Raw genomic sequence first — 20,437 nt, 5'->3', positions numbered from 1 at the left:
ATATGGCAAATGTGCACAACAGGAGAAGGGAAAGTTCAACGTTTTCCTAGCGTAGATGGGAATTAGAAGCAGAATCATAGCTCTCTCTCTCGCTCTCTCCAACATGCCCTGCCTGTTCCAATCTGGAGCTTGCTGCCCCAGCCATCTCAGCCCCTGCAGATGTGAAGTCTGCACACACAAGACATTACACTTCAGGCTTTTATAAAATTCCTCCCAGTATAAGGGGCATGCACTTTCAGTTTATTAAGACACCCAGAAATCTCTGTCAACTGGTATCACAAACTGGAGTTCATTGGCTTCATGCATAACTGCAGGCTTCAAAAGCTGTCTTTGCTGTGGAATAAGAAAGGACTAATGGGAGCAGGCTGGGTCGGCTTGCAAAAGGATCCTCCTGTTCCCTGGTTTCTAAAAAAGTGGGAGCCATCAATACATATGCTACAAGGAGCAGGCACCAGCTTGGGACAGTTTGAGATGAGATCAAGGGATAAGTGGGCAGCTTTACACCCTGTGAGGCATCTGGCTGGTTGGCGGAAACAGAATGCCAGACTAGATGGACCTTTGCCTCTGATCCACCAGCTGCTTAGGCTTTTGCTGCCCCCTGGTGACTTCCATGGGTATTGCCTTGGACACCCAACAAATGCAAGGGCTGTCGGTGCCATGAGGTTCCTGGTAGTGGCCGAGACAGGCACAAACACTGAAAGAGGCATCTGGCCCCCAAATCAGGGGCAAGGAGTTTGCCTCTGGTAGCTCAGATTCCACATACAAGGATGAGGGTAGGAGTTGGGGCTCAAGCACCAGCCCTGACATTAAAGAGCACAATAACTATGAGAATACAGGGCAAATGGTGCCAGCAAAAAGGAGGCATTTCCTGCACAATCAGTTGTAAAGATCATCATCGCCCTCCTCTTGGAAAAGGCTTCCTTGGCCACTGCTGCTTCCACTGTTTCCCTCTCCACTGGTGCTCTGCTTTCCAGATGGAAACCTGTGGAGATAAAGAATGGCCTTGGTTTCATGCAAGAGAAAGTTGGGTTATTCTGTTTTATGAATGTGGGCACTGATCTGGTTTTACTCTACATAAACAAGGCATTAAAATAATGTGGATGTGATGCACATCCCAATGCAGATAAAAACCCGTGCCGTTTAAAGTAATGCAGTGTGGAGGGACTGTATCCTCACTCAGGTGCTAATTCTAATGTGCATCTGAATGCACATCTAATTTATACCTGCAATTCAGAGTCTGCGGGTATCACCTGCACACAAGCCTGTGGATCTCCATAACTGGGTCAGGGCAATGCTGTTTTTGAATGGTCTTTTGTTTATTTTAGCTCGTGTGTGTGTGTGTGTGTTTAATTCTATTGCACTTATTTTGAATGGTACCCTTCATTTTGTATATGGAATTTAACATCTTAAACTAACTTGAGAGCCCTCACTGGGTCATATATTTAATAATAAGAATAAAAACTGTTATTTTCAGTTGCTTGGGATGACGGAATGCAACCCTCGGAAATCTTGATAGTACTGTTATTATTTAATTTATTTAATTTGTTAGTCACTTTATCTTGCCCAAGGCAACCAAAGCAACTTACAAAAGTTAGCAGAGAGTCAAGCTAGACAGTAGAGTGTCAAGCTACATAGTAGAGTCAAGCTGAGGTTCCTGTATCTTGTTTCAAAAAAAGAACAAATTTCCCCCTATCCTAGGAAAGGGGAACCTAGGAATGTTGTTGAACTTCAGCCTTCACTAATCCCAGCTGTGGGAGTTCTGGTCAAACAACATCTGTGGGGCCAAGTTCCTCACCCAGGCCCTGTCCACTGCACTGAAGTGAAACTCTAGCTTGGGGCAGAGGAAGCAAAAAGTTCTCCAACATTACCTGAAGTTGCCAAAGCCACGGCTTTGCTGTAACGTTTGGGCAAACATCTCATACTTGCGTATGTCATTATCGCTGACAGAGCGGCGTGCAAAGCGCATTGCTTCCTCAAAGTGATCGCGTCGGATCTCTGGCACAGGGTCATAATCGTCATCCTATCACAAAAGGGGGGGAAATGTTGTCGAGTTGCATCCTTACAAGCTCCAAAGCCCTGTGAGATCAATGCAATCGAGGACACTGTGGCCCCACGATGAGGGGTGGCCATAAAGTTCCCAGAATACTATGCAGAATATGTTACTGAGGGGAAGAGCAGGGCATGAGGCAATGGAAGGAATCCTGCCTGGCCCTGTTGGGATGTGGGGAAGTCTCACTACCATACCATGGCGGCACATTTATGACGCTGACGCTCCCGTTCTGCCTTGATCTCCATCTCGATGGCCTCACGGATGGCCAGTTTGCAGGCACGCTGGCATATTTCAGTGAGGTCAGCACCTGAGAAGCCATGTGTGATCTTGGCCAAGTAATTCAAATCCACATCCTGTTGGAGAAAGATAACATGAGCTTACTGGAAAGGTCCTGCCAACACAGAAAAAAAGCATTCCCTGTTTGAAGAAGATAAACATACCTTTCAATGTGCAATACATCCTCCTCTGTTGGAAGACTGTGGTGGTGGAGGCCAGGATGTGGCCTCAGAATCCTATCCCCATTTCTACTATCTACTTCCCATGCTGTTTCACCTCCCCTCCCCTGTGTTCAGTCCTGGCTTTCACTGACCTTGGCGATAGGTGACTTTCGCAAGTTGGCTTGGAGAATAGCTATGCGAGACTTGTCATCGGGCAAGGGGATGTAGATGAGCTGATCCAGGCGTCCTGGACGAAGGATGGCTGGGTCAATGATGTCTGGTCTGGAGGCCAAAGAGACAGAGAATATATTCAAGGTATATTTTCCGCTTCACCCTAGATAAGGCACTCCACATCTCAGCTCAGCTCAGCTCAGCAACAGCACAGACGGGGGTATCCATTCACAGGTGTCAAGGCAGGGAAAGGGAATATTTTTCACCCAGAGATACACATTCCTTTGGAGCAAAGAAGTCAGGGTCTGCATACCAACAATCACTCTTGTTAAAGGTTTCCTCGCTTAGCTTCCCTGTTGTGTGCTGAAAAAGGAATATGGATTCACTATGGTCAACGGGAATAGAGAGCCATCCCCTTAGAGTGTTTCTTGATTCCCCCAAGGCAGCGACACACGACTCTCCTCACTCAAGCTCTTAGTTTCATCGGTAACCAAGCTTAAAGCAAAGAGCAGATTCTATAGTACTGACGGATAAGAATTAGCAAGGAAGGAGGTGTAACTTTGCATGAAGGGAAGCTGTGAGGCAGAACATTCTCCTTCCAAAGAACCCTCCTTCCAAAGGCTGCTTCTAGGATGAGTGGAGCTCTAACTTTCAGTGCCTGGCAAATGTACACACTGGTGAGCACATGGCCACATAAAGAATGTAGAATTGCTAGCGTTAGTGAAAAGGGCTGCTGATGGCCTACTGGAATGTGCCATGATCTGTAAATGAGTGGGGAAATGTTGAGATTCATAAGCTAGGACTATGTAGGCTTTGATCTACTGGGCACTGGTGGGACCCATTCTCCTCACCTAGTGAAGTTGGATGGAACAAGACAAAAGACTGTTGGGGTTTCTACAGGTCTCCATCCTCTGAATTTAAGTTTTCCATGCCTTTCTAGCATCCAGTTTATGCCAGGTACACTCTCTGGGGTGTTGAGGGTGAGGTTAAAAGGAGTGTAGGTTTAATTCATGCAGCCTGTGTGGAAAGGTGAATTGATATAAGGGCAGGCAAAATACTAAAAATAAACCTGAGCACAAAGGCAGAAAAGTGGAAGAGATAAGGAAAATGATAAGAGGAAGCGATAAAGAAAATATGTCTGACTTGGGTGAAAACTAAAATGAAGTGTGAGTGAGTAGAGGCTATACGAAACTTCAAGCCACATGTCCTTGCCACGGCGAATCAAGAAACAACAGTTTAAGTGAATACCTCCCATGCCAACCTGAGAAGAGGGTTCCCTTTCTCAGCATGAAGCAGAGAAATGAAGCCTCCCTCTCATTCTTTAGTGAGAGACAGAGACACTACTTGGAGTGTCATCAGGTGGTGACATGGCCTGAGGAAGGCTGTGTGCCTGGAGATATAACTGCAGTCTGCATTTGGAAGCCTTGAGATCGAGATCCAGTCAAGAGGTCCCTCCCCACTGCCCTAAGGACTCACCTCTAATGACCTGGTTCTGATTTAACTCTTTCCCAAAAAAGTCCTCCTTGCATTCCCTCCCAATGAGGGTAAAACGGAATAGTATCTGGGGGCCAAGTGGCTGAGTTTGCACTGGGACAAACAGTCTGGTGTTGATCATATGTCAACAGAGCAGCTTTCTTTGAGAGGAGACCCAGCACAGTTCTTATGCACGGCTTGGCCACCCAACTGTACCCTCCCTTCCCCACCCTCTTTACCTGTTGGTGGCACCGATGATGAAAACTGTCTTCTTGTTGGTCATGCCATCCATCTCTGTGAGGATCTGGTTTATGACACGGTCAGCTGCACCTCCGCCGTCTCCTGCACCGCCACCACGGGACTTGGCAATGGAGTCCAGTTCATCAAAGAAGAGGATGCAGGGAGCAGCCTGCCTGGCCTGGGGGATGCAAGGTACCAGTGTGATCTAGAGCTCAAAGGCTCCACGTCTACCCTGTGTAGTGCATCCCCAACAGTAGGTACACCAGCTGCCTGTCCCTATTTATAGGGTGAAGGTGGTGAACTGAGGGCTGCATGGTAGCCACCCACACCTAATGGCAATGAAGAGCTGGAGGCTCTTAGCTCAGTGGTTCCCAAGTAATATGTTAGGAAGGACCTAGTTAACACTGGGTGCTTAGTGGGCAGATCTTCAGGCTGCCAATAAGAATGCAGCACAGAAACTGTATTCCACAAAGACCATATAGAAACTATATAGATATCTGCTCCCTGTGGAAGACTGATAGGCAAATCTTTATTGAACATACCGCCAGGGGCCTCCCTTAACAACAACAACAACAATTGTTGTTTTTAAAAATGATAATAAAGTCTGGAGGTTTGCTACAATTTCCTTTGCTTTTGGTTCTTCATATGGGCTACTGGAAAGTAGTTGGAACTTCCAGTTGCTGCCCTCTCATTACTTATTTGCTTCTTCATTCAGCCATAAAATGTATATCCTGTGCTTTGTTACATGGCCTCAGGACCAGTTGCAACTAAGATACATAAAACAATCCAAAAACTACTTACAAAGCTATAGAATATCGCATTTAGAATTCAATATACATCCCCATTCATTTGACAACACTAAAAAATGGCTTGCTGCTGTTTCTCAAAGGCCTGGTAAGAGAGAAATGCCTTTATCTGAAGCTGAAAGCTATCCAGCGTCAGAGCCCACCTGATTTCAAGTGAGTGTTCATCTGTCCCACCCTGCATCTTTGTACCTTGTCAAAAACGTCGCGGACGTTGGCCTCACTTTCTCCAAACCACATGGTGAGCAGCTCAGGCCCCTTGATGGAGATAAAATTGGCCTGGCACTCGTTCGCAATGGCCTTGGCCAGGAGGGTCTTGCCACAGCCAGGAGGTCCATAGAAAAGCACACCTCGTGATGGCGTCATTCCAAATTTCAGGAACTTGTCGGGATACTCCACTGGGAACTGTTGAGGGTGAGAGGGAGTGGGGTGTGTGTTAGAGAACTGGGGCTGTTCCCCCTTACTGACCATGTAGTCAGGACACTCTTCTGCTGTACCAGTTTTGAAGCAGCACATTAATGCTTCTCTTTCCTATCTGGGGGCTGAACCACACCATGCTGCGACTGACCTGCACCAGCTCTTGTAGTTCACGCTTGACTTCCTGCAGGCCTCCAATATCTTCCCAGCAGACCTGTGGAACCTCCACTACAGTCTCGCGGAGTGCTGACGGGTTGCTCTGTCCAAGGGCCCACTACAAAGCAGAAGAGAGCATGAAGCATTGAAGTTCTGCGCCTCCCTGGACAGAGGCAGCAGGTTCCTTCCTTGCTTCCCATAGAATCCCCCAAGAGCAGCCCAGGAACACCAGGGCACTTTGGCCAAGTGAGCAAGTATGTGGGCGACCAAAGTCAGTGAGGAGGAGGGAACCAGAGGTGCACGAAGGCAGGAAGGCACAGTGGAAAAGGGAAGGTCTAAGTCACTCTGCATTGTGGAAGACAGGAGAAAAAAAGCCTGCATTTGAAGTGCCGTCTTCCTTTTCTGGCTTCCCAGCACACCAGCAGTGATGGAGGGAAGAGGGGGAGAGGACAAAGTGGAGAAAGAAGCTTTGCTCTGACACTCACTCACTTTCTCACACACAAACATACACAAAACCTACTGCAGCTGAAGAAAGCACAAGAAAGAAGCCCACATTTTCAACGCTGGCTTTTTCCTCCTGTCTCAAGCAGCAGCAGCAACAGTGGGGTCAACAGGGAGACTGGGGGTGTAAAGGGAGGGGGGTTAGCAAGGGGGAAGTGGGTTTGGTAGGGCCACTGGGGTTGGCGAACAAAGTGAACAGGGGTGATAGCTATATATATATAGCTTAAGAGCTCTTGCTATTGGATTGCCAAGAGCTGGCCCACCTGGAAGTCATCCATAGTGACAGCCATGGAATTGAGGATGTCAGCATCAATCGTGTCGTCCTCCAGGTCAATGACGCTCATCTTCTTGCGGATGGCTTGGAGCGCTGCCTCAGAACACAGAGCTGCCAGGTCAGCACCCACGTGCCCGTGCGTTTCATTGGCCACCTGTAATCACAAACTGTGGGTTGGAGGGGGCTTTCCATGGGGTGTCCTTCCCTAGGACAGTTCCTTAAGGGTTCCTGAAGCAGCTTCTAAGGAAAGTGAGCCTCTCCTAATGATGCAAAGAGCCTTTCCTTGTAGCTAGAGGTGTAATCAGCTGTCCCAAACAATAGACTGCTGGCAAACTTGCTCTTTTATCACTGAACAAACGCCAATCTGTAGAAAACACGTTTGCCGTCTGCTCCATTTCAGCGCTAAACTGCAGGTTTCCCCAAGGGGAAAGCAGTGGGGCAAATGGAAATGTGGATGAGTCCTCAGTTGACCTCAGGCAAATGTAGAGCACCCTGCATTCTATACAGGGTACTTTCTGGAACTGTCATTCTACTCTTCATACCCAGTCTCTGAGCAAGGATAAGCACGCCCTGACAAGCACACACAGGCAATCCCCAAAGCATGCTGCTGTCTCCTTAGGTTTCCTGCATACCCTGTTATCCACTAGTAGCCTGAGAGCTACTATCATTCATGTGCATCACATCTTTGCACCTAGGGCCATGGCTCTTAACCTCCATCCTCCCACCCAACCTGGGTCACATATGAGGTGCGTCACTTGATGTTGAACCTCTTGGTCAGTGTGGGAAGTGGCATCCTTGAAAGGCATGGCTTGTGTGAGATGGAGTGTTCCACCTATTGTGTGTGACCTGCTCATTAAGACATGTAGCAGAAATCAAGAGATAAGTGTTCCTGCCTAATGCAGCCCTTACCAAGCTCTAAAGAGCCCATGGATCCACCCTGCCTCCCCATGGGCCTCCACTGCCTGCTCCTCACCCTCTCCAGGTCCACATCGTCAGCCAGTTTCATGTTCTTGGTGTGTATCTGCAGGATTTCCAGCCTTCCCACAGAATCTGGGATCCCAATGTCAATTTCTCGGTCAAAGCGCCCTGCAGAGGGTAAAGGAGCACTGAGCCCAGAACTACCAAAAATGACACTCCTTAGCCTTGAGTGTGCTGTTTTCATCCTCATAACTATCATATCTTGCAGATGAGGGAACAATGAATGGGAAGTGGGACTAAGTAGTTAGGAGGTGTCCCTGGAGATGGGTTGGCATCTGGGAAGGTTAAGGCCCCCATGGATTAAACAAGAGAGCTAGAAACTTGTCTCTTGTTACAGCCAGCATCTTTAGGAGCAACTTGTGACAATGGGACTCTGGCATTTTCCTCAATGGATTTAAGGCTCACAACCAAGGGAGGAGAAGGAGGAGAGTTCCTAGGGCAGATGGATGAGAATGCAGGACAGTCTCCTACCAAACCGGCGCAGTGCAGGATCGATGCTGTTGGGCCGATTCGTAGCCGCCATGACTATCACATGTGAGCGCTGCTTCAGGCCATCCATGAGTGTGAGCAGCTGGGACACAATGCGGCGTTCCACTTCTCCATGTGTCTGAAACGGGAGCCCAAAGTTGAAAGAAATGCTGGAACAACAACTGGCTCTCATACCTTAGTTTAGGAGTCAAACTAATCCATCCTAGGCATAAAATGTTGGACACGGCTACCCCTAGTGGTGGTAGATGTGCACAAAGAGCAAACTTGGGAGATACAGTGGAACCTTGACTTACATACACCTCATCTCGTGGACGTTCCAAGTTGTGTCCGTGGCATACCCGGAAGTAAACACTGGGTTTGCTGTAATTTGTGCATGCGCGGAAGTGGCTTCTGCCATCTGCAAAAGCGCAGAAGTGCACTACCTCCGAATGTGCATGCGCTCAAGAAACCTCTTCTAGCGTACCATTTCGACCAGTGGATGGACCTCCGGAACGGATTATGTCCATAAGTAGAGGTTCCACTGTACAGCAATGTATGGCTGCCTCCAGATGGTCAGGATTTTGTGGAAAGATTCAAGACCTCACAGGAATTTCAAGTTTGTGCAGTTAAGAGTGGATTAGAGCAGTTTATTGCCCTAGCCCAACAAAATCCACTTTATTTTTTAAAAAGGCTTTCTGCAGTTTGGAAAGTAACATGCATTAAAAAGTATGGGATGAACGATTAAAGGAAAGACATGTAAACACCCCATAAGCAAACATCTGGAGGAGGAGCCCAAGGTGAGCACCATAACAGGGCAAAAGATTGGGGTGCATCCCTTGCAGCATCGCCTCTCTTGCACTTGGATCCATAGGACAGGATTTTGCAGCATTCTGAGAAGCAAGAGGAAGGGGGAAGGTATTTGGCAGCACCTTCTCCTCCACCAGCAGTATAATGCCAAGAAAGGATTACTGTATTCTACATTACACAGACTTACCGCCAAGCTGAAGATAACTGTGATGGGAATGGAACTAGGCTCTCTCAGCAGGGCTCCTGCTAGTGTCCGGCTGGGAGAGAATTGCTGTTCCTGGTACAAAACCTAATGATTTCTGTTCCATCACAGCATTAAGCACATCCAGGACTGGGTTTATTCCATTCTGCCATCTCCTCTCTCATTTCATGCTGAACAGCTTCACAGAATGTGCCAGTGCTATCAACAGCCCCAAAGAATATCACACACCAGCATTTCCCAAGTAATACAACTGGGGAAAGACTAGCATACCTCTGGCTAAATTCAGCCTCTCTCTCTGTGCATATGTGTGTGTGTTGAGGGAAAACACACAGGCTTCGTTTAAACTAATATTTCACCTAATGGTGAGATATCGTTGCTTTTGACATTTCTGGAGGCAGTTTATTGCATTGAGGATACCTTCCCAACACATCTGAGATGGGAGCAGCCCATCATAGAAGGATCCCAGTTTGAACAGGCAGCTGTCTTTGGGCAAAGTAGGATAACTTCACTATCTGCTCCCAGTAATGCCATCTCTCACCTTCTCCCTCTTAGGGGCAATGGCATCCAGCTCATCAATAAAGATAATGGCTGGAGCATTCTTCTCTGCCTCTTCAAAGGCTTTGCGCAAGTTGCTCTCCGATTCCCCAGCCAGTTTGCTCATGATCTCTGGGCCTGTAGAAGAACAGAAGACAATACTTAAGTCTTAGATTATGAAACAGCCTCTTCTGTACTTCAGAGTAGCTCTAGAGGACGGTTGGAGAATGAAACGGCATGGCATCAAAAATACTATTGCCAGTTCTGCTGTGCCTGCTTTGGTCACAGCCCAGAGTTTATACGTCTCCTATACACCGGCTTCACTTTAATCATAACCTCCATCTATTTCTGGGTGGCAAGAAGGATTAGAGTGGTTGTCCTCAATGGATGAAGAATAGGTTTTGCTAAGATCACCCACACAACTTCCCTCCCTCCATTTCACACAGTATTTCTCACCATTGATAAGGAAGAAGAAGGCTCCAGTTTCATTTGCAACAGCACGGGCAACAAGTGTTTTCCCAGTGCCAGGGGGACCATAAAGAAGAATCCCTCGTGGAGGCTAGGGAAAGAAAGGAGGGAAGGCAGAGGAGTCCTATAAGGTGAGTCTGTGCAAAATAATTAGGTCCTCCAACAGTGACAGAGGCAGAACTGGCCCACCCATGAGGTGGGGTGAAGCAGTCGCTTCAGGCAACGGAAGAGGTGAGGGTGGTACCTTGCCACACTGCTCCCACAACAAACCATGTAAAGGAGGCTTCTGCGGCAGGGGAGCGGCAGTGTGTTGCTTGCTGGTCTCCCCTGCCCCTAGGGGTGGAAACAGACCAGCAGCAAAGCCTTGTGGAAGTCCTCACTTGCCAAGTCTTGTTGAGAGGGAGGCATTCCAGTGCACAGTGTTGCACCCCAGCTAAGCCCTTGCAGAGTTTGCACGCTGCCCCCCCCCCCCCGCCCCTGGTGGTGAGGCTTCACAAGGGCTTTTCCTTGAAGGGGAGCCCTTGCAGAGCCTCATGAGCCACCCCAATGGTGCCATCCCTGGTAAGAGGTCAATGGGCCAGAAAAGATGCTTTGGTCAATGAAGCCAAGAGAGCCTACGATGTGGGAAACAGGAAAAGGGTTCTTGCTTATTTTAGGAGTGGAAGTATGAATGACACAGAAAATTCTGCTTAGAGAGAAAGGTGGTGGGAACAAAGCAGAAGGAATACTCATCCACGTTTTTGAATGTCTGATGTAGATTTTTTCAATTTTGTTGTTCTGTATGGGACAATGGCAATAAAGATTATTGTATCGATTATCGTATCGCAACCTATGGAAGAATGTTGCAACACAGGGATAGCTAGTATGGTGATGTGAACTACAACTCCCACCAGTCCCAGCCAGCATGGGCAATGCTCAGGGAGTTGAAGTCTCCAGTTCCTAGAGGGCACAACATCGGCTTCCCCTGTTGTAATACGTTTCATGAACAACAGTGAAGAATGGTCCCCTGGAAGCTATTATGCCCTGGCCTTCCCACTTCCCCTGCCATACCTTCACACCAATAGCTTTGAAGAGCGCTGGGTGTCTCAGGGGCAGCTCCACCATCTCCTTGATCTGAGCCAGCTGTTTACGGCAGCCCCCAATGTCATCGTAGCCGACATCATTGAGGCTTTCCTCTTCATCCTGACAGAGCAGAGGGGTGAGCAGGAAAGTATCTCAACAACAGAGCACCCTGTCCCACAAAGCTTATATGACATAGTTAACATGCTGAGTAAACTGAGGAGGCAGGATTCGTGCCTTAACTCTTCTGTGGGCCCTGCCAGATGTTGCTGTACTACAAACTCTCACCAACCTCAACCATTGGCCATGCTGGTTGGAGGTGATAGGAGGTAGCAGTCCAATAACATTGAGAGGTCAGAAGGCTTCCCTTACGCCTCTCTTCAATTTTGTTGAGGTGCATCTCCCACAGAATTATTTTCTAAAAAAATAAAATTTTACTGAGTACCACAGTTATTTGCACGTACCAAACAATCTGGACAGTGCCGATTTTGTACAGCAGATCCCACCCTCAAAATCCTGTGCTTCTACACTATCCAGATGGCTTGAACGGCTTTTAGTAATAATCGCCCAACCATAATCCAGCTGCCTGCTCTCCCATGAATTGCATCTCTTCAGACCTTACACACCTCTCGCTTGATGGGCTCCCCCTCGCAGTGGATGATGGTGTCAGGAGCAACGATGCAGTGGGGGCTGGGGTCAACCTCAACCACCTTGAACTCCACAGCCCTCATCCCGCCTCGAACAAGGAAAATGTCACCTGGGAAGACAAGAGGAAGCACCTTGATAGCTCCAAAGGTTTCGAATTTGGTATGCTAACCTGAGGACCCACAATAAAGGCTGGGACGTGACAGTTCTGGGGCAAAATAGGAAAAGGCAACACCTGCAAGTAAACAAGAGAACTGGGAATATAAATCCCAGTGGGGTTGCCAAACCCAGGCCCAAACTGTGCTCAGACTGAGAAAACAATCTCCCCCTTGCTTAGAAGCAGAACCAGTGCCAAGTTAGAGAGAGCCCTTGGCGTGTTGCCCTCCAGAAGCTCCTCTCCCCAGCACCTCCCTGTCAGCCCTCCCCAAAGTTTTCCGGGGGGCAGAAGGGATGGGCAGTGGCACTAGTCCAGCTGGCCAGGTCTCCCTCAGCTCGGTGCTGTAAAGATAAGCTTTGGGTGAGGCAGCTGCAGCAGCCACCATCTTTATTATCTCTAATGCCTCTAGGCTCCACTCCTGAAGTAGCACATGCCAAAGGTGGGGCCCAGAAGTGTGGAGGAGGTGAGTGTGGTGCAGCAGCTAAACTCCTAGACTAGGACCTGGGAGACTGGGGTTCAAATCCCCACTCAGCCACAAAGCTCACTGGGAGACGTGGGGCCACTCACTCTCTCTCAGCCTAGCCTACCCTATAGGGTTGTTTTGAGGACAAAATGAGGAGGGAGAAAACCATGGGGTGCACCTAGAGCTGCATGGAGAAAAGTGGGATATAAGGGTAGTAATAAATAAAACACAAATAAATCACCAAGGTAGCATTGGCTTCGGCTACTTAGCCCAGCGCTTTATTTTACAGCAATACAGTGGTACCTCGGGTTAAGAACTTAATTCGTTCCTGAGGTCTGTTCTTAACCTGAAACTGTTCTTAATCTGAAGCACCACTTTAGCTAATGGGGCCTCCTGTTGCCGCTGCGCTGCCGCTGAATGATTTCTGTTCTCATCCTGAAGCAAAGTTCTTAACCTGAGGTAATATTTCTGAGTTAGCAGAGTCTGTAACCTGAAGCGTATGTAACCTGAAGCGTATGTAACCCGAGGTACCACTGTAATGAAATTGTGGGAGAGAGCAAGAGCACAAAGAGAGGTCGGCATCCACTGTGGTGGGGTCTCTGGGGCCCATGGAACCTGGCATGTACCCCACCATGCTGGGTGCTGATGTTGTCTTCACTGCAGCCCCCTTCACCTCTAGGTCGAAGGCCCCTCTCTCCAGCACTGCCTCCCTCCCATTCAGCCTTGTTCCTTATGGCAGGCCTAGAGCTGCCCCCTCCTCACCTTTGTGCACAGGTCGATAGGCCTCGAGGAAATAGGGTTTCAGGTAAACTTCAAAGAGGTTCCCAGTCAAGCCTGCAATGGTGTCGTCAATGGGCAGGACGTGGATCCGCTTTCCGTACTTCACATCCGGACAAGCCTGCACACTAGACAAGGGAAGGCTCAGCTAGCTTCCGTAATGTAGCAGAGCGTGCGCACACACATGCACACACACACATGCACACATACTCTTCAGGAACAAACTGAATCTACCAGGTATGCAACATACAGGGTGTGCAACACAGCAGCCGTTCCCAAGCTCTAGCATTGTCCCCAATTTTAATAGATTCCAATTTAACAGATTCCATGCTGGACAACTTCAAATAAGTACAGTGGTACCTCGGGTTAAGTACTTAATTCGTTCCAGAGGTCCGTTCTTAACCTGAAACTGTTCTTAACCTGAAGCACCACTTTAGCTAATGGGGCCTCCTGCTGCTGCCGTGCCGCTGGAGCACGATTTCTGTTCTCATCCTGAAGCAAAGTTCTTAACCTGAAGCACTATTTCTGGGTTAGCGGAGTATGTAACCTGAAGCATATGTAACCCAAGGTACCACTGTATACCTATAGATGAATGTGCGCATGCAAATTACCAATAACAAGGGCTGTTTCCCTCCAAAAGCTTAAAATAGCCCCACTATGAGCCTTTGCTGACTGTGTGGCACAGTTTGCCCTCTGGTGCTCCCTGTAGCAGCGCACATCTGCGCCTCTCCAGAGATACCCTAGCACACTCACAGCACAACTCCCTTTCCTATGCTTTCTTCCTGCCCCTAGTTCCATTCGGACAGGTCTCACCTGACCACGTCTCCGAGGCGCACACGGAGGTTGTTGCGGGTGACGCGGTTCATGCGGATCTTCTCGTTCTGGCAGGAGTCATCCGTGAGGACGATGCAGACTGTCTCCCGGCGCTTCTTCCCCTTCAGCAGCACCGTGTCTCCCCGGAACAAGTGCAGCTCTTCCATCTTGGCCTGCGATGAACCAAGAACGGGACTGAGGCAAGGTCACTTTCCACTAGATGACATGCAGCTGTGTGTGTTTTCATGATGTGGTTCTTGCGGGGTCAAATGTGGCACATCTGTTTGTGCAGGTGGGATGCCTGTGGTGTATTTGCAATGCGTGTTTTGTAAGGCAGTGTGAGAACGGAAATTGTATACTTTTGCATATCCCTTGTGTGTGTTATTGCCTGTCTTTCTGGAGAAAATCAAAAATCTATGAGGTGTTTTTTTTAGTAGTTATTTATTTATACATACATACATACATACATACATACCCTGCCCATCTGGCTGGGTTTCCCCAGCCACTCTGGGCAGCTCCCAACAGATTAAAAAATAGAATAAAACATCAAACAGAATAAAACATCATTTAAGTACCTCTGTTGCATATTGGCAAATCTAAGATATGTTTGAATTCAAATCATGTGCCCACATCAGCCTTGGCAAAATTCTGCACACATGGGTTGCTTATGTATATTTCTCAACCGTCTCTGTGTGCTCTTTATGTTAATATTCAAATCACATCATGTTTGTGACACAAAATGTATGTGTGCAGTTCTCAGCTATAGATTAGGAAAGGCAGACGAGCAATCATTTTTGAGTCTAATGGACATAAGCAATATTCCTTTAAGTTATAGGTTAAAATCAGTTAACTGAACCAAATAATTAACAGTTATAACAACAAAGAAATACACACACATGACCCAACCCCAAACTACCACTGGTTATTTGGCATTTTATCTTGCCCTTCTTCCCAAAGAGTTAGACAAACACAGAGTAGCTTGACATATTTAGAAGTTTCCCCATAAATTTAGTTTGTGAGCTAAAAAGAAAGGGGAGGGATGGCCCAACACAGACTGAGTGCGCTCACTGCCTTCCAAGAGCCATGGGACATGGGTGGGAGGGAGGTGAATGTGGCAGGGGCTGGGGGATTGACCTGCTCGAGCCCCTAACAACTAAGATTATATTCAAGAAAGGATTATGACCAAGGGGTGTGCACCATGAGGCATTCACCCCTTGACCCCAACCTCCTCCCCTTGATTCCACTTCCCCTCCCCACCACTATAAGGTAGAACTATCTTCCTCCCCATGCTGTACTGCACTGCTTCTTGGCGTTCAGTGAGATGGGGCCATTATATTCACTGGGAAAATAGACTGGCCAGACTAGCTAAGGAGCAGAGGACAATGGTCTAGAATGAAGCAGCAGTGACCCCGGCTAAATTGACTGTGGAACGTGGGGCAAAGGACACTATGGACAGGAAAGGTGAGCAGTAGATTTATAGTTACCTGAGACAGGCTCACAATGCTGTTGTCTTCATTGGCTGCTTCATCTACAATGAGGCGGTTGGGACGATGTTTCTGGCGCAGGATGGCTGTGGAATAATCCTCTCCCTTGGGGCTACAGGGCAGAACATCAAAGAGGTCTCTCAGGTGTGTGGATGCTCATGTAGAGATAAGTTTCAGAGAAGAGAGGAGGACTACAACGCGTAGGGGTTTCATCACAGATATTGCAGGAAGATACAGTAATGTCACTTTACACCAGCCTTTGGTGCAATCCATGTTTTGAGATGCAGTTCCCTTCAGCCCCTGTTGGGTTGATAGGAGTTGTAGTCCAAAACATGTGCAGGGCACCAGGTTCAGGAATGCAGCTCCGCATCCACGGAGAATCATGGCCATTTGCAGGTTTCCATTTCTACCAGAAACCCAGGCTGTGTGCTACTAGCTTTTTTTTCTAGCAACAGGGTTGCAGTTCTCCCTCTCTCTTGATAAGTCATCAATCAGGGTGACCAAGGTTGTTTTCACCCTGAAAACCAGGCCTTTAGTCAGACTCAAATGGATCTAGACGTTGTTGGGACTTCGACTGCCATCAACCCCAAGCAGTATGGCCAATAATCAGGGATGGTGGGAGATGCAGTTGCACAACAGCTGGAGACGTTCCCCATCCCTCGTTTAAAATGAAATGGGAACTGGTGGAAGAAGGTGTGCTCTTTCAAGTCACGAGTCACAGCAAACTTTAAAGGCCTGGTTTTGGATACATTCCAGATGGGATTATTAAAATAAATACAAAAAACATCAAAACAATATTATTTTAAGAGCATTTATTGTGGATACTTTTTATATCTCATAATAATAAATATATAGCTGTTCCTGAAGAATAAAAATTGGCAATTATTTTACATCAATAAATAAAGGTACCCTGAAATTGTTGGGGAAGAAAAGTGAGCTTCCCTCCCTAAATGACATCCTTGTTGCTGATATTATAGGCATGACACAAGACAAAACATTTATTGCACTGGAAGCTGTATTTGGATAGGCGGCCTGAAGGCTGGAGAAATGAGCTATCTAGAGGAAAGGCATCTGAATCCTTTTCAACAAATGAGGACTGTAATAATTTTTTTGCACATTTTTGTTGGATGTTTCTCAACAATTTTGGGGTCTTCCTAACGAAAGCTCAACAACAAATCTGCTGGTGTCAGGAATTGTACTTTTTGAACTATGGCAACCCTAGGCCTCTAAAGGTGCCACCAGACTCTTTGTTGCATTCTGTTGGCACAGCTGATGCTGAGCGACAGAGCAGAAACGCAAATACCTAGGCAGGGCCAGGAAGGGAGAGGGGGGTCATGTTTTCCCCTCCAGCCTCGCGTCGCGGTCGGATTCCACAACCTATAAATACCCTAGCAACGCTCCCCTCCCCGTCCCGCCATGCCCATGTGGTGCGATCATTGTCGGATATAAACATCAGCTGCCCCCTAGTCCGGCTTCCCAAAACAACCAACTTGGGAAATACGAGAAGAGCGAAGGGCCCGCTCCTGCCGGGATTCGGGGACGGGGGACCCCGCTATTCACACGACACGAGAGTAGCGAGAGACAGGCATTAGCAACACCAAAACAAACACACCCAAGGCCTTCAGCACCTGCTCAAGCGAGAGAGGGAGCTCCAAACTTGGGGGGGAAGTTTCCTCCAAGTGCGAGGCCCAAGGAGAGGCTCCTCCCGCCTGCCTCCCCCCGAGCCCTGCCCCGCTCGGGCCAGAGCCCCCCCCCGCCGGGCTGCGGCGAGTTGGGAGGAGTGCCGAGCCCGAGCCGCCCCTTCGCCGCGCGCCGTCCTCTCGGCGGAGGAGAAGTTGGGTCCTGCCGCGCGAGCCGAACTTACTCCCCTCCGGAGGCGGGCATGCTGGCTGCTCTGCAGGCCCTTCGTGGGGCTTCCCCCGGCCTGGCGTGCCGCTCGCGTCCTCCGCTGCAAGGCCTCGGCTGCTTCGCGTCCCCCGGCTCCCCCGCGGCCACTGCCCGAGTGCCCTGCTTCCCTCCTCGCCTGCCTCGCTCGCGACACTTGGAAAGCCGCCCAGCTCTGCCCCCCGCCCTGCTTGCCGCCTGCCTGCCTGCCCGTCTGCCTGGCCCGCCCTCTCTCCCCGCACGGCCCTGCCAGGAGTTTCCCAAGCGAAGGAGGCTGCTGCCCGCCTCCCCGCCGGGGCCTCCGCCGAGATAAACAGCCAGGCGTCGTTGTTGTTGTTGTTGTTGTTGTTTTGGCGAATGAGGGCAGCTGACACGCTCGTGTGGCTCCACACAACCGGAGTCGTTAGTGAAGGGGTCCCCTCCCTCGTTCACACACTCGTGTCTGCGGTTCGCTCGTTCTTGCTTAATGGATAACAGAAGCAGGGGTGCCAATTGGAATACTGTAATTATTTTAGGGGGGCAGGTAAGCCCCGCCCTGCGGAATCGACCACACGCACTCTATTTGAATGGCAATGCCTATTAACTTTGGGGGGGGCTCAAATATTTTAGGGGGGGCGAAGGGACCTCAGCCCCTAGGAGTTGGCTGCTATGGACAGAAGAAAGGGTGAGAGTTGATTCCGGACACGCATCTCTCAACCGGTTGTCTGCACACAGAGAGAAAGAGAGACCAATGAATTTTAGGGACGGCGATAAACTTGCAAGTAATGCCGGATAAACCCCCAATCCTCCTGCATTTGCCGTTTTCTCTGTTCCCTCACCAGGGCTGCTTTTGACTTGACCGCTATGAATTTTTTGACAGGCGAGATGTTCGTGCATGATGCAGCACAGGAAACCAGGAGGACAGGCCACCCTCCTTTCCATTCCCAGCAGCAGTTTAGCGTAATTCGATCATGTCGCTAGAACGGAGCCTTGTTTTGCGCCCACTCTCTACGAGCCCTGCAGGTGGCGCTACGCTCTGTATAAACACGGCTGCTTGTCTTGCTCCGCCCCGAAGGCTTGCGCTTTGGTGGCCTTATGCTTCCCTTGTATTTGCGAGGTGTGTGTTGCTTCGCTTTAATCTTGGACCTCTCTTTCTCTAGAATTTAATAAGTGTGTCGGATGAAAGCCTATATCGCGTAATAACAAACTGTGAGGAGTTTGGGACACCTATTTTGCTCTGGCTCTTAGCAGGGGCGATGGCCAAGCGGGGGCAGAAGGGCAGCTGCCTTCCCCAAATCAAGTAAAACAATAGAAATACTTAACTGACAGTCGGTCCTGCCTCCCTAACAAAAATCCTGGCTACGCCCATGGCTCTTAGCAGCATATACCGGTACTGTGAAAACCTAAGACATTTCCGTGTATGAGTGTATTTTCACAGTTTGCTGTGCAAATTCGACCCATAATATATAGGTAAAAAGAAAGAAAGCTTTGTCTCTATTGGCTCAGTCTTGGTCAGCAGAACTTCCAGCCTATGTAAAGTTTTTTAATGCTTCCGGTTTGGACTTTGAGCATCCAGGTGGAAGGAGTTCCAGAGCTACCAGTCAGTAAGCTAATGTTATGGTTATGAATTATTCAGAAATAAGACCCCTTTTATGTCTTGTTTGGGAATAGGTTTCAGAAACCATGAAGCAGAAATCACACAGAACCCTCCTGTCCTGTGCCATAGAATCCTCATGCTTCATGGGATCAACTCTGATTCTGTTGGGTTACTATCTCTACTAAAAACAACAAACTCTTGTGGCACCTTGAAAACTAACAGATTTATTGTGACATAAGTTTTCGTAGATTACAGTTCACATAATCAGGTGCACTCAGTGTTGCTCTTAGTTGCAGAGACGGTTGGTGTGGGTTGTAAACAGGGAGGTCAGAAGGAAATGAAATGTGAAAAAGTAGAGATGGTGATAATTACCTTATTAACAGTTGATGTTCACAAAAAAACAACAGTTGTGTTGCTAACAGAAGCTCTGGCATTGGTAAATCAAATAGCATATATTGTGTGATAAAAGTCCATTGTGTCCATTCTATCCACAAGTGATAGCACCGAACTTCTTGATGAAGCATAATTTATCTGTTTCATGTAGCATTCTCCCTTTGAAGTTCCAATACAGTACAGTGGTTCCTCGGGTTACATATGCTTCAGGTTACAGACTCCACTAACCCAGAAATAGTACCTCTGGCTAAGAACTTTGCTTCAGGATGAGAACAGAAATCGTGCTCCAGTGGCGCGGTGGCAGCAGGAGGCCCCATTAGCTAAAGTGGTGCTTCAGGTTAAGAACAGTTTCAGGTTAAGAACGGACCTCCGGAATGAATTAAGTACTTAACCCAAGGTACCACTGTATAGCAGCCTTAAGGTCAGTTATGGAGTGTCCCGGGAGACTGAAATGCGCTCTTGCTGATTTTCCCAATATTGCCAGTTCTGATGCCAGGATTTCTGTTCATTCATTCTGCTTAGTTTCCAGTGATGTTCTTAATAGTAGCCTTTTTTGTGGTTCAGTAACAATCTTTTCTCTCCCGCCTACCCTTCCTCCCTTTTCTCCTGTGGGGCCAGCCAAAGGTTTGCTGACATTATGTTATCATCTTGTGGTTTGATAACTGATTCCTTCTGCTTACGCTCTGCCATATGCCCAGGATGCCTGCATTGGGGAGGAGGCAGGGGAATGCATCTGGGCACTTGGCACTGAGCACAGCCAGATGGAATCCCACAAAAGAAGCTGCGCTGAGGAGGCAGCCAAGCCAGCAAGGGCCGCTGAAGATCTTTGTAGCTCGCAGAAACAAGCTGTAGAAGCCCAGGATGAAAATCGGCACAGGTGAACTGGGAACTCGCTGCCTTGGAACGGTATGACTTCAGGAAGTAATATGCCATCTGAAATGTTTCTAAAATGTGCCAATTCGAGGGAAATGACTTTGCTTCCTCTTATGGTCTATTGCAGTACTATTCGCTGGCAAACTGGGGATAATACCATCTATCTTGCCAGCATCAGCACAGATTTCAGGATTGCAAGTGCTCATACAAAGTGGCACTTGCTATTGAAATCTTCTGTAAGTACTGTTCTAACACGGGGCTGCTGCTTGTACTAAGTGTTTTGTCTGTGCACATTACAAACATGAGTTGTTTTATAATTATACAGTGTTGTAAA

At 48.3% G+C, this 20,437-nt stretch overlaps 1 protein-coding gene across 3 annotated transcripts; it reads right to left on the bottom strand.

Annotated features, from left to right (window-relative positions):
- Nucleotides 1-197: 197 nt before the first annotated feature.
- LOC310672965 (transitional endoplasmic reticulum ATPase-like) lies at nt 198-19,935 on the bottom strand. Of its 3 annotated transcripts, XM_083430727.1 has the most exons (19): nt 19,911-19,935; nt 17,242-17,761; nt 15,378-15,489; nt 13,894-14,066; nt 13,066-13,208; nt 11,665-11,795; nt 11,030-11,161; nt 9,968-10,070; nt 9,516-9,649; nt 7,972-8,107; nt 7,496-7,608; nt 6,512-6,676; nt 5,743-5,865; nt 5,367-5,579; nt 4,371-4,549; nt 2,640-2,769; nt 2,245-2,403; nt 1,869-2,020; nt 198-982 (listed from the first exon to the last, which is right to left on the bottom strand). In XM_083430727.1, exons 1-19 carry the CDS (start codon nt 19,918-19,920, stop codon nt 877-879), a joined length of 2,934 nt encoding a protein of 977 aa, XP_083286853.1. In that variant the 5' UTR covers nt 19,921-19,935; the 3' UTR covers nt 198-876. The 3 variants fall into 3 exon arrangements, with proteins under 3 accessions (XP_083286853.1, XP_083286855.1, XP_083286854.1); XM_083430729.1 differs by lacking the exons at nt 17,242-17,761; nt 19,911-19,935 and adding an exon at nt 18,080-18,219; XM_083430728.1 differs by lacking the exon at nt 19,911-19,935 and having other exon boundaries at nt 15,378-15,532; nt 17,203-17,494.
- Between the last annotated feature and the right edge of the window lie 502 nt (nt 19,936-20,437).

The sequence above is a fragment of the Podarcis tiliguerta genome, assembly GCF_965153285.1.
Source record: "Podarcis tiliguerta genome assembly, chromosome: 2".
Taxonomy (NCBI): domain Eukaryota; kingdom Metazoa; phylum Chordata; class Lepidosauria; order Squamata; family Lacertidae; genus Podarcis; species Podarcis tiliguerta.
This window is presented reverse-complemented; position numbering and strand designations above follow the sequence as displayed.

Coding starts and splice junctions, on each gene's coding strand:
- LOC310672965 (XM_083430727.1), bottom strand. Junction 10,071..11,029: donor TCAAAGCTATTGGTGTGAAG/GTATGGCAGGGG, acceptor TTCTTTCCCTAG/CCTCCACGAGGGATTCTTCT. Junction 7,609..7,971: donor TCCTGCACTGCGCCGGTTTG/GTAGGAGACTGT, acceptor TACCCTCTGCAG/GGCGCTTTGACCGAGAAATT.